Source organism: Muscardinus avellanarius, assembly GCF_963383645.1.
Source record: "Muscardinus avellanarius genome assembly, chromosome: 1".
In the NCBI taxonomy this organism is placed as follows: domain Eukaryota; kingdom Metazoa; phylum Chordata; class Mammalia; order Rodentia; family Gliridae; genus Muscardinus; species Muscardinus avellanarius.
Window position 1 is genome coordinate 77,288,065 of NC_137786.1, and position 14,868 is coordinate 77,302,932.

The following is a 14,868-nucleotide window of genomic DNA, read 5'->3' on the forward strand; positions in this document are numbered from 1 at the left end:
AGCGCAGTACCTTGCTTTGCATTCCCTACGACTTCTGTGAAAGAAGTAGTTTTTAGTCATGTGAAGAGTTCAACCATCAAGATCCTGCTTGGCTTTTAGGTGTTTCCTTATTTCTGAGAAGCAGCAGTTCACCTCAACTGGAAGGAATGCAATGTATAAAGACATAGATAAACCACATAAAGGAGAGATTAACTTTGTGCAAGGTGTGTGTGTGTGTGTGTGTGTGTGTGTGTGTGTGTGTGTGTGTGTGTGTTACCAGGGATTAAATGGGGGTGAGGTTCTGCTACTAAGCTAATTTCCACTTTTTTTTTTTTTTTTTTTTTTTTTTGGTGGTACTGGGGGTGGAACCCAGAGGCTTTCTACCTCCGGGCTATACTCCCAGACCTATTTTATATTTTATTTGGAAACAGGGTCTCACTAAGTAGCTTAGAGCCTCACTAAGTAGCTGAGGCTGGCTTCGAACCTGTGCGATCCTCCTGTCTCAGCCTACCAAGCGCGGGGATTACAAGCGTGTGCCACCACGCCCGGCTTTAATTTCCACTTCTTTAAAAAAAAAAATTAGATAAAGCCTCACTAAATTGCCCAGACTGACCTCAAACTTGGAATCCTCCTGTCTCAGCCTTTAACTCCCAGGATTACCAGTGTGTGCCACTGTACCCAGCTGTGAAAATTCTTTTAGTGGTTAAACAATGATATCACCTTATCTACATAAAGGAGATTTACAGCTTACAAATATGTATCTTACCTTTATTTTATTTGAGCCTCATAAAAATTCACTGAGGTAAGAATTACTGATATTCTCATTTTATAGATGAAACACTGAAATTCATATAAAGTATAGGTCATTGTAAAATATAGCAGGTATCAGGACTGAGATTCATTCCCAAGATAACTGACTTTAATTCCTATTTTTTACAAGAGACTGGCAATTAAAAAAAGACCAAGATCCTTATTTGTATCTCTTAAATAAATTATCAATAAGAGTTGATCACTCTAGTTTCCTAAAGAGTAGAAGATAATGAATAATGTCCTTGGATTCTTTTTTCTTTTCTTTTTTTTTTTTTTTTTTTGGTGGTACTGGGGTTCCTGGAAACCCTTCTACCTCAAGGCTACACTCCCAGACCTATTTTATACTTTTTTATTTGGAAACAGCGTCTCTTAAGGCAGTGCAGCTCCTGTCTCTGCCTCCCAAGAGCGGGAATTACAAGCGTGCACCACCATGCCCGGCTAATGTCCTTGGATTCTAAATATAAGGCATTCTAATACCCATTTTGCTACCTTCTATGTTTATGTTGATCAAAAGAAATACTTTATTTAAAATGTAAATTTTAAAAAGGAAAATGATTTATATGAAGTCATAGTAATTAAAAAAGGCACCACCAGCTATTTAATCAGTAATACTGGTTAATATAGGCCCACTATGAAACTTACCCACTGTTTACAAAGTTGAAATTTTCTGTTGTGAAAGAAATTTGAGAAGGTAGAACCAGTTCACAGCAGGCATTTGGGGCTATAGAACTTAACTTTGTATTTTTGTGCCTCTTCTTTTTAACCCTAGTATAAGGTCTTTGAAGTGGATACAAAATCTCCTATCATTTTATCATCGCAGCATACATTTACTAAATACAAACTTTTAAAGAATAGTATTGAAGAAAGAATATTTGGTAGGACATCATTACATTTAGTAAGATCCCTTTTTTTTTTTTTTTTTTTTGTACTGGGGATTGAACCCAGAGCATTCTGCCTCTAAACTATACCACTGGCCCTATTTTATTTTTTATTTTAAAAGAGAGTCTTGCTAAGTTTTGAGGGCCTTGCTAAGTTGCTGAGGCTGGCCATAAGGCTGTGATCCTCTTGTCATGCAACTGGCAAAGAGTATGTTATATGACAAACCCCAGCACTGCAAAAGAAAAAAAAACACTTGATTATTACAAAAATAAAGTTGATAGACATGCTGTGTCAAATAAGATGACCTTTACAATGCTGGGCCCTTGGTGAGCAATCGCTAGTTTGTCATATAACACACTGTCTTTGCCAGTTACATGCAAGGGGATGATGTTAATAAAAATACTGAGTCAACAGGCTCAGCCAGGAATCCCAAGCAAACAAAACTGTTCACAGGCAAAATAGAATCTGAGGTTTCCCCAGCAATTGCCCAACTATGATCCAAGCTCCAGGTTCTTAGTCCAAAAAAACCCACTTACATATGAAAACATGTTCTTATATAATTAATGGGCTTGGGGGTGGGGACTTGTCCAGAAATTGTAGTTTTCAGAAAATATATATCCAAAATTGAGTAGTTATTTCTGAGTGTTAAGATTTGGTATAAAATATTTTTGGCTTCTCTGTATTCTTTTCCATTTCCACAGTAAATAGGAACTTAGATTGTTTTTAAATATTTATTTTTAATTAAAATATTCATATATTTTAGAGTTTTGCTAGTAAATCAACTATTGTATTAAACATTGCCAGAGAAATCCTGCTGCTCTTGATTTTTTTTTTTTTTTTGAGGATCTGGGGATAGAACCCAGGGGCATTTGACCTCCAAGCAATACCCCCTGCCCTATTTTTTATTCTTTGTCTGGAAACAGGGTCTCACTGAGTTGCAGAGGGCCTCACTAAGTAGCTGAGGCTGTCCGTGAACTGCAATCCTCCGGTCTCAGCCTCCCAAATGCTGGGATTACAAGTGTATGCCACCACACCCAGCTACTCTTGATTTCTTAAGAATATCACAACAAAACGATATTAAATGACTTGTCCCTACAAAACAAACTGTTTATCATCAGAAGAGAATGTAACGAAAATAAGAAATAATATTTTCACAATATATATATTCTTAATATCAGAAATTATTATTTATTTCTAATTAAATGCTGTATTTTCTAAAATCTATACATTCAAAGATTACAAGAAGTGTGAGAAATATTTATCTGCTGGTGAGACTTCCCAGAATTTGCCAATTTCACCAGTTGTACTGATAAACATTTTATCTTCTCAGGACATAATTTGTACACAGCAAAGCATAGTGTATGGTATTACATATTCCTGTAAAGGTCTACATGTAGCCGGGCTTGGTGGCACATGCCTGTAAAACTAGTACTTTAAAAGCTGAGACAGGAGGATCACAGATTTGAGAAAAGTTTTAGCAAGTAGTGAGTGAGATTCTCATCAATCTACTGAGACCCTGTTTCAAAATTAAAATAAAATAGGACTGGGAGTGTATCTCAGAAGTAGAATGACCCTAGGTTCTATCTTCAGTAACACACACACACACACACACACACACACTCACATCTGCATGGATTATATCATTGTTTGGAATTGACTCATATGAGAATATTTCTAAAACAAAGCCATTTAGGTCATCTTTTATATTGAATTAAGTACATTTTTATGAAAACCATAGTATCTTGTAAAGTTTACTAGATTTTTTTTTCTTTTAAAAGCAATGTAATCCGGGGGTGGTGTAATCCCATCACCTGAGATGCAAAGACAGGAGGATTGCACAGGTTTGAAGCCAGCCTCAGCTACTTAGTGAGGCTCTCAGCAACTTAGTGAGACCCTGTTTCCAAATAAAGTATAAAAAATAGATCTGGGAGTATAGCCTGGGGGTAGAAAAGCCCCTGGATTCCACCCCCAGTACCACACACACACAAAAAAAGTAATGTCAAAGATTTAGATGCCCAGTATCTCTCTTTCGCTGACTGCCATCAGCAACATGGGGGACAGGAAAAAAATCGGAATACCAAAATTGGGCATCTTCAGAAAGGATGTTAATGTCAAATAAGATGTAAAATGTACAGGAAGTCACAGCCTCATTTGTCATGTATTGCAGATAATGTGAGATGTGCATTGTATGTTCAGTAACTCTTTTCAAAGATGGAACACTTGATTCATTTTTGTAATATAAAGAAATTAAACTCTGTACTACAGGTTTTTTTTTGTTTATTTTGCTTTGAGTAAGTAAAATAATGATCCAGGCATGGTAGTACACACCTATGATCCCTGTACTTAGGAGGATGAAACACAAGGATCGCCAATTCAAGACCAGCCTCATCAATGTAACAGGACACTCAGCAACCTAGTGAAACTCTGTTTCAGATCAAACAAACTAAAAGAAAAGAAAAGAAAAGAAAAGAAAAGAAAAGAAAAGAAAAGAAAAGAAAAGAAAAGAAAAGAAAAGAGCTGGGCTTTAACTCAGAAGTAGAATGCCCTTGCTTTCAATCTCTAGTACCAAAATAATAAAGTGGGTATAGAATTAATGAAGTGGGTATAGAAGTAAAACACTCTTGCTAATTGTCAACTAGAGTAAACAAACTGGCGGATCTAATATCACGAGTCAGGGTTATGCTGTTAACCCCAGGATACCTTTTCTTCGACACTACTATGTACTGCACATTTTAGTCCATTCTCACCAGTGTCTACACTGTAATTGATTTTTTGTTGTTGTTGTTTTGTTTTTTTTCTCTAAAGGCCTCAGTTGTATCTGAAACACTCAACTCTTTCTCTGTCTCCTCAATGTCTCTGTGACACATAGGCTGCCTCACCCTTCGGGAACAAGGCCTTCCTGACATAGCCGTGGCTGTCCTTTTATCCGACTTGCTGGACCAGTTCGGTGTTCCATGTTTACCTCACTGGTCATTCTTCCTGTGTTTGTCCTCCAGCTGTACTTAATCCTGCACACTTGGCTTTTCTCCATAGAGTGTCTTCCTTAAGAAATTCCTGTGTCCCTCTGGCTTCAGCTGTGCCTCCCACAGACATCTCTAACCTTGCCGTCTCTGCTCACCGCCAGGGTGGTACTAAGTCTCTTACATAGGCTCACTTCAAACACGTGTCGAATTTAATTTAGCTTCTACAACAAAGCCGTCTCTTCTTTCTGCCGGCACTGGGCCGTTCAGTTCTCGGCTTTCATCATCATCATCATCATGCTTCTGCGTGGGTGACACCCATCACTGTCCAGATGAGTGAGCTTTCTCCATAGAATGACTCAGTAGCAAAGCTGAGCGCTCATCTTTAAAGCCTTGTCTTCAAATGCAACATAAAGGGGCCTGATGAAAACCATGTTTTAAAGTACTTAGGAGACGATTTAAATAATGACGGTACAATTTGGTATTTTTATAGAATTACTCTTCTTATTCAAAGCTCATTCTAACTCAGTTATCTTCTCGTTTTTCAAGCTGAAATCTTTTTAAAAATTATTCTCAGATTTCAAATCCATTCTATGTTCTTTTCCTTTTGTAAATTTTTTTCCTTTGTACTGGTCTGAACCCAGGGATATTCTACTTATGAGCCAAATCCCCAGAACTTGATTTTTTATTTTAAAACAGGATCTCCTAAGTTGCCGAGGGTCTCATTAAATTGCTGAGGCTGGCCTTGATCCTGGGTCACTCCTATCTCAGCCTCCTAAGTACTAGAATTATGGCATGTGCCACCATGCCCGGCTTCTATATTTTAGTCCTGTTATAGTACTCTTAGACCACCTGCAATCCTCTCTACCCCTTAGTCCTACCACCCACCTTGATTTGTACTTCAGAAATTTTTCTAATATAGAAATCCTCAAAGCATGGGGTCAAAAGTTGTGATTTCTTGTGACTTTAAGAAAACTTAATTTCACTTCTTTCTATCGTGGGAGGGGGGAGCGAGTCTGGCAACTGATAAGTAACGTCATGTCTGATCCGTGCTCCACGTTTTGAAACCTCCAGAAACATGAAGAACATAGTGTCTCAAATCTGGAGACAAAGCACTGTAAAATAAGTCTGGAAAGGCGAAGCTACACCCGGGAACTGTGTCATCTGGCAATGAGATTACTGAAGCATGACTGAATAATTATCTTCTGATTCATGAATATTTATAACAACGAGAACTCTGACCACATGTTTCTCATGCTCATAAGTGACACACAGAGAAAATGCTCTTAAATTGCATGGAGAAATCTTGGTTGTATAAAAGGAAGAAAATGTTATCTCTACACAGGGTATTTTTGAAAGAAAAACTAAGAATCATGAAATTTAAAATAGATATCTATCTAAATCTAAAAAGTGAAACCCTGCTGCTACCCAGAGACTTATCCATCAATATGACTGAGACCAGCAGACTTCTTTCTTTTTGAATTCTGCTAGTTCTGAGTAGATCATCTCCTTTAAGTTAGGATGATGGAAGAAGCTGACATAATTTGGGGTGGATATTAATAATTATTTAATCCATCTAAATGTTTTAAAGCATTCGAGTAATATTTTCTTGCACGGTTTCTGAGTATTTCAACTGTGCTTACTAGCCAGCAGCTATCAAGATGAACTCGATTGCTTTCTTGAATATTATTTCTCTGTATATTTAGTGTATAGGTAAGAGTATACATTCTTATTATAAACAGGACCATTAACAAAAGCAACTTTAAATATAAATCATGAGAACAGTTTAAAAGATGAAGCAAAGATGAAATTCCTACTTCTCACATACCAAAAAAAAAAAAAAATGTAACTCTGTCATTGGGGTGAAATCCATTGTCTTTGCTGATAAGTCACTGGAGTTGCAAAAGGGCCGCAGGTCAGCAGCCTTAGAGCAGCTCGAAGTCAGAAACAAGGAAGCGCAGAGACTTCCCAGGGCTGTCTGCCAAGGGGATGGCCAGGGCAGAAAGCCCTTTAAGAAGGAGCCACACTAGTGTAGAGTCTTTTGAGCTCTTTGTATATTCTGGATATTAGCCCCCTATCAGAATGGTGGCTGGTAAAGATCCTTTCCCATTCTGTAGGCTTCCTCTTTAGGTTATTGATAGTTTCCTTTGATGAGAAGGCTGATCTTAAATAATGAGGGTTTATACCTGATCATATGTAAAATTATGAATAAGACATGGTTAACCTGGACAACCATTGGTGGGAGGGGGGGAAGGGAAAACGGGGGCGGGGGAGGGGGAGAGGGCACCAAATATAGTTTAAATGTATACTATTTATGTTCAATAAAAAAAATGTTAGAAAAAGAAAAAGAAAAAGAAACAAAAAAAAAAAAAAGAAGAAGAAGGAGCCACACTAAAGAGCAGCAGCTGTTTGCAACCCCAGCCCCAGGAGGAGAGCCAGACAGCCAGGAAATCACCTGAGAGCTCAGCCCAAAGCAGCCACACCTCCACAGAGACGCTAAGCCAGGGGAACAGACACCCAGCCAGGAGGGTTGCCTTTCCCTCCCTGCAGTAGAAAAAACTGAGCCAGAACAAGAGTTGCACTGAACAACTCCTGAGTCACCTAGCCGTGCTTAGGAAAGAATTAGAGGACTAGACCAGCGCCTGCCTCAGATCGGACCATTCTGGCTCCACCCCTTTCTACTCTCTGCCACCGATGAAACCTTAAAGCCAGAGTCTCGTATTTAGCACATACTTTATAAGCTCCTACTTCTTGCCAGAGACCATACTACCAATGGAAAAATGAAACAGTGAGCCAACACTTTCAGTGGGTTTCATCCAAATTGCAGAGTTTTTAAAGACAAATATGGATTTCTGCACTACTTTTTTTGGTAGGTAGGTAGGTATGAGAGAAGCAGGAATTTAATCTTTTTCATGACTTCTCACTTTCTACGTGTTTGCTGTGTTATGGAAGTCATTCTTTCTCTCTTTTCATCCAATACTTAAAATTTTTGAGCTGCAGAGAGCCTCATTCTAGTAGAGATGCCATTTTTCTGAGTACCTTATTTAGCGTTGTCTCCAAAGAAAATGACATCTCCGGGCTTGATATTGATTTGGAAAAGTCAACTGAAACCTTAGGTGTTTCTCAACCAGAAGCTGTTAAGTGTTAGAGAACTTCCAGAAAGATTGCAGAAGAATCACAACTGAATCGTCTTCCTATTTTTTATTTTTATTTTTTTTTCAGTAGTGGGGATTGAACCCAGGAGCATTCTACCTCCCAGATACACCCCGAGTTCTACTTTTTATTCTTTATTTTGAAACAGGGTCTCATTAAGTTGTGGAGGGCCTCACTAAGTAGCTGAGGCTGGCCTCAAACCTGCAATCCTCCTGAGTCAGCCCCCCAAGTACTGGGATTACAGGTGTGCGCTACCACACCCAGCTTGACCTTTCCGTTTTATCCATGTCTCCCCTGCTACCACTTCTTGTTAACTTAACAAGAAGTTTATAGAAATTATTTATATAGCATCCCAAATCTCCTGAGTTTATTTTACTCCTTAATGATGTTAAGAGCATTTGCAATTTTTTGGACTATTATAATTTCGCTTGTGTCTCACTGAATGTTTGCTAATAAATTTAAATTCCCAAGTCAAAGCAAATAAACAAATAGATAATAAATAAATAAATACAGACTTTCTGGGTGCGGTGGCACAGGCCTGTAATCCCAGCTACTCAAGAGGCTAAGGCAGAAGAATTGCAAGTTTGAGACCAGCCTGAGCAACTTCGTGAGACTCTTTTCTCAAAATACAAAGTGAAAAAGGATTTGGGATGTAGCTCAGTGGCAGAGCACTTCTGTAGCATACGCAAGGTCATGGGTTCAATCCCCAGTACAGACAGAAAGAGAAAGAGGGGAAAGGAAGGAAGGAAGGAAGGAAGGAAGGAAGGAAGGAAGGAAGGAAGGAAGGAAGGAAAGGAAGCCAGTCAGTCAGTCATGGTGGATATGGTCAATCCAATATAGCCTAACTAAAGATTTTTGTTTTGTTTTATTTTTATGGTACTGGGGATTGAACTCAAGGGTAATCTATCTCTGAGCTACATCTCCAACCATTTTATTTTATTATTTAGAAAAAGGGTCTCACTAAGTTGCAGAGGGCCTCACTAAGTTGCTGAGGCTGGCTCTGAACCTGTGATTCTCGTGTCTCAGCTTCCCAATTACTGGGATTATAAGCATGTGCCACCATGCCTAGCTAACTACAGACTTTTGAAAGTGTTTTTCATGACTGTCATAGGAAGATTAGCAAAATAAAGCAGCAAAGCTGAGAAAGAATTCTCTTCCTTGTCAGTTTTCACTCAGTAAAAGATAGGATGCAGAGGGATATATTTCTATATGTGTGTGGGCTTTATATATATGTGTGTATATATATGTATATATGTACAAGAATATATATTTTTTATTTATATTTTATTTATATATATATTTATATATTAGAAGCAAGAATATATATATGTATATATATATACATATATATATTCTTGCTTCTAAAAACAATTAACCTATTATTTAGCAGGATATTGTTGTATTTATGAATAACTTGAGAGCAGAAGCCAAAGGTTTTATCCCTGCTTCTCAGTGCCTGGCAATGCACAAATTGGGTATCAACATTATTAGACTGAATAAGTGAGATTCTAGATTCTCTCATAAAATTCCTTTTCAAGCCAGGCATGGTTGTGCAGGCCTATAATGCCAGTTCTTGAGGGTCTGAGACAGGAGGACAGCATATGGTAGCTTACCAAAATCCTGTTTCAAAAATAAAATAAATATCTGGGCTGTATTGGTGAATGCTTGCAATCCCAGCATTTGGGAGGCTGAGACAGGAGGATCGCATTCAAGGACAGCCTCAGCTACTTAGTGAGGTCCTTTGCAACTCAGTGAGACCCTGTTTCAAAATAAAGAATAAAAAATAGAGCTGGGGGTGTAGCTGGGAGGTAGAATGCCCCTGGGTTCCATCCCCAGTACTGAAAAATACATACATACATACATACATACATGCATGCATACATATATACATACATACATCAGACCTAGGGGTGTACCTAAGAGGTAGACTACCCCTGAGTTCAATCCTCAGTACTCCCACCCCCACGCATACACACAAAATTCCTTTACAGATCTACACACAGAAGAAAGCCTGAGATTTAGCATGCAGTATTTGAAATGGGAATTTGTTTTTAGTCTGAGGTCAGAAACCTCCACAGCTGAGTACTTTGGATAATGAAGGTCCTTTTTCTATATTTGCCCAGCCTGGGCTGGACACAGGCAAATGTCATATAATCTGCATTTAAACATTCTTTCCTTTCCATTTTAATGGTGTTTGTGTTTCCTGGGGTACATCTAAAAGTTTCAAAATATTTACTGTATATTTCTATGCTTTTAAGAAAAAAAAAAACCATAGTTTTCACATGCAAGTTATTTTCAGCAAGCAGTTCCTGTCCCGGAGCACAAAAGGCCAGATATAAAAACAAACAAGGGAGAATGTGCAGTTTTAACAAATGGGTCCTTAGGGATGAGTTTTAAAGCACAGCTTTTGTTTCCTGATCTAGCGGTTATTCTATTGCTTCACAACACTTAGAGAAATCCTGAAGTAAATGAGGAACATTTGAACAGTTTCTAAGGCTGACAGTTTAATTTTTTTCCCTGTTTTGTCTGTTGCTGCGGCCAATGTAATTAGGTCACAGCCATGTGAAAAGTTAGTTGGACAAGAAAAATTTTGGAATCATATGAGTGTTTTCAGGAAGATTTGTCTCTGCTAATGTTCACAAGGTCATTTGAACATGAAACTAACTCGCTCGCCCAACATAATTTAGAATAGTATGTTGATTCAAAAAAAAAGCTAACAGACCTAATACAAAAGGAAATAAGTGTTTCCATTTACTTTTAGATGGTGATTAGAGAAATTGCTTTTGAAAATAGTTTAATAGAGAGCCAGGCGAGATAGCACACGCTTGTAATCCCAGCATTCGGGAGGCTGAGACCGGAGGATCACGGTTCGCAGCCAGCCTCAGCTACTTAGTGAGGCCCTTTGCAATTCAGTGAGACCCTGTTTCAAAAAATAAAGAATAAAATATAGGGATGGGGGTGTATCTCGGAGGTAGAATGCCCCTGGTTTCCATCCCCAGTATGAGAAAAAAAAATATATATGTATTAACAGATTCACCACTGATTTTGAAACATATTTTTAAATTATACAAATTAGATGCCAACCCAACCCAAGAAGGAATCATTCCAATAGAAAGAAGAGAAAGGCTTAAACTCTCTCAGTCTTTTAGAAATGGCAGCAGAAATAAAATACCATCATGCATATTATGTGGGCTATCCTCTAATTTTATTTTACATAAAAGTTGTTTGTAATTCTTGGGTCCTGTGTACTTTCTAAGAGATTTTTGCCATTTATACCTGTAGATGAAAGTTTCTAGCTCATGGAGCAGGGATGTAGATCCCCATGAGACAGCACATGCATATTGTATGGAGGTTTCTGGTTTCAGACTCCAGTACCACTAACACACATACACACACACACACACACACACACACACACACACACACAATATACACATACATACACACATACACACATACACAATATACACATATATACACACATACACACATATACACACATACACATATACACATACACACACACATGCACACATATACACACATATACACAAATACACACATACATACACACATGCACACATACACACATGCATACACATGCACACATACACACATACACACATATACACACATACACATGCACACATACACATACACACATACACATATACACATATACACACATACACATGCACACATACACATATACACACATACACATACACACATATACACACATACACACATACATACACACATGCACACATACACACATGCATACACATGCACACATACACACATACACACACATACACATACACACACACGTTTCAAGTTTACAGATATATTGATTCTGTACTCCTAGAAATGTTAGGAACCACGGGAGTGTAGAGATTTCACAAGATAAAGATACTCATGTTTTCTGAAAAATCTTGATGTTAACTTGTTTAATTCTTTAATTAACTGGGTATCTTGATTTTATTTTTGTGATTAATTTAAGAATCTTGTATTTGAAACTTAAATACACCAGAATGAACAGATACAAAAGGCACAGTTTGACATATGTATTGGCTGAGCATAAAGGTCAAAATTAACAAACTTTCTAGAAGCACCATGGCAAATGTACAGTAGACTCCTTGTAGGAATTACGAAGGCGTTAGTGTATGGAAATGTGAGTTGCTCTCTGTGATGGAGCAGAGTCATTGTGGAGGGTCTGACTGGGTTGCAAAAGAATTTAAAGGGCCAGCAGCTCTTGAAGCATACACAAGATAGCTTTATTATTCTTCAGTAACATGTACTGGGAAGTATGGCATGCTAAATATTAAGCAATCCAAGGAAATTCTCTGAGTCCCTACCCAGTGATTCTCTTTCCAAATAAGATAAGTAGGTGAGATACACTAAAGAAACCAGGGACCTTTGGTCAGTGCCACGTTTCCAAATATCTACGACACAAATAGAACATTTAGTATCATATTTCAACCCCCATAAGGAAAAAATAAGAATAAATGAAATAGATGAAAAAGGTGGTAGGATTTTAGCTTGTTTTTTTTTTATTTTTAGAAAACAACAGGTTTGCTTTCTAAAACGAAATGTACACAGATAATCAGATATACTTATGCAAGTCTGCTTTTATGTATTAGTAGGGCTAAATTCAGAGTTTTAACCAAAAAATGATTTGTTAGTGAAAGGTCATTTTTCCTCAGTGGCATCGATGAACTGTTTTATGACATTTGACTCTAGAGTGGCCTCTTGTAAGACTGTTCTGGGATGCTCAGCTTTGGGTGGAATTTGGAGAATACTTGTAGCAAATCAATTCTATGTACACCAGTGTGATAGCAGAATTTCCTCTGACATGCTAACGATTGTTTGTTTATTTTGCAGGGCCTTTATGTTTTCGTGGTCTATTTCATTTTACACAACCAAACGTGTTGCCCTATGAAGGCCAGTTACACAGTGGAAATGAATGGCCACCCAGGACCCAGCACCGCCTTCTTCACACCGGGCAGCGGGATGCCCCCTGCTGGAGGCGAAATCAGCAAGTCCACCCAGAATCTCATCAGTGCCATGGAAGAGGTGCGCCCGCCCCCCTACAGCCTCTCTATCTCCTAAAGAGCTCAGGATAAATAATGCTGGGTGGCTTTTAAATCCTTTACCTATTGACATCCTCTGCGGTGGTCCCTGCTTTCCATAATGTTGTATTATACTTGCTGTCCAGTGCTTTGTATTCCCTACCCAGGGAGCTATCTTGACCAGCAGGAAATATTAGAAAATCAGACAGAGCAAAATTTGACATTTCCTTCTTCAAAATCTTTCTAATTTCACTTGGAAGTGACTGAATCTGCCTTAAGAAATGGTTTGTATTAAGTCAGATGTGGTGGCGCATGCCTGTAATTCCAGTGCTTGGGAGGCTGAGACAGGAAGACCATGTTCAAAGCTAGTCTCAGCAACTTAGTGAGATTCTCAGCACCCTAGAAATACCCTGTTTCAAAAAGTAAAAAAAAAAAAAAAGCTGGGTATGGTGGCGCACGCTTGTCATCCCAGCATTCGGGAGGCTGAGACTGGAGGATTGCGGTTCACGGACAGCTTCAGCTACTTAGTGAGGCCCTCTGCAACTTAGTGAGACCCTGTTTCAAAATAAAGAATAAAAATAGGGAAAGGGGTATAGCTCGTAGGTTGAATGCCCCTGGGTTCCATCCCCAAACACGCAAAAAAAAAAGGGGGGTGCTGGGTGGCATGTAGCTTGGAGGTAGAATGCCTCCGGTTTCAATCCCTGGTAAAACACACACACACACACACACACACACACACACACACACACACACACACTTTATAAAATACTATTTATTCTATCTCCTAAAGAGTGCAGGATAAATGATGCTAGGTGACATTTAAATCCTAAAATCGCTTTCACGGTCCTTTTTCTCTAAGCATCTCAACTCACTACTGTAATTCCAAGAAACACTCAGTGAAAAGAAAATAAGCTGAAACTGCTTTCCACTTAAATGATAGAATGACAGGTCTGAAGATGCTTCTGTGCTCCCCTTCTTTTGGTCTAAATATGAACTGTCCAATACAATAAACATTAGTTACATGAAACGAAATTTTAACTAAAAATATATTGGGGGATGATGCTGGGGATAGAACCCGGGGAATTCTACCTCTGAGCTATAACCTAAGTCTTATATTATTTTTTGTTTGGAAACAGGGTCTCACAGTGTTGCTCTAACTAGATTTCTGAGACTGGCCTCACACCTGTGGTCCTGTTGTAACCTCCCAAGTGCTGGGTTTTTAGGTATAAACCACAGTGCCCAGCTTTAACTAAAGTTTAAAGCATAAAAGATTCAGTTCCTCCATCACCCTGACCACATTTTTTTTTTTTTTTTTTTTTTTTTTTTTGCTACTGGTAATGGAACCCAGGGACATTCTACCTCTGAGCTACATTTCCAGCCCAATTATTTTTATCTTATCTTATTTATTTATTTATTTATTTATTTATTTATTTATTTATTTATTATTTTGCAGTACCGGGGAGTGGAACCCAGGAGCATTCTACCTCTGAGCTATATCCCCAGTCCTATGTTTTAGTCTTTTTAGTTTTTGAAACAGGGTCTCACTGAGTTGTGAAGGGCCTCCCTAAGTAGCTGAGGCTGCCATGAACTGTGATCCTCCAGTCTCCGCCTCCTGAATGCTGGGATTACAAGCGTGTGTCACCACACCCGGCCATATTTTGTTTTTATACTTTTATTGGTGCATTATAGTTTCACCCCCCCCCCGATCACATTTTATGTGCTCAACAATGATATGTGTCTAATACCAGCAGGTACTGAAGAGTGGAAATACAAATTATTTGAGTCATGATGGAAAAAAAATTCTATTGAGTAGTACTGGGCTAGATATTCAACTTTATATTGACTATTTTTTTTAAGGTTTTATCTTCTCCTCTCAAGTTTATTTCTGAAATCCTCTGGTCACTTTTTGCAGTATAAAATGTCCCTGCCATCTCTCCGAAAATCTTGTCATGGTCAGCAGCAGCTGTGACCATCCAATTCCTGGGCTGGAGCCGGAGCTCTAGTGTTCAGTTGGG

The 14,868-nt window shown here is 38.4% G+C and overlaps 1 protein-coding gene across 1 annotated transcript in view; it reads left to right on the forward strand.

Annotated features, from left to right (window-relative positions):
* The window catches only part of ADGRV1 (adhesion G protein-coupled receptor V1), a gene marked incomplete at both ends in the record, with an annotated part of 566,633 nt that overhangs the window by 538,235 nt on the left and 13,530 nt on the right, over positions 1-14,868 (forward strand). Inside the window, one exon of the mRNA XM_080707128.1 lies at positions 12,666-12,857. Within this exon, the coding sequence (XP_080563254.1) occupies positions 12,666-12,857 (192 nt within the window). The remainder of the gene's footprint in view (positions 1-12,665; positions 12,858-14,868) is intronic.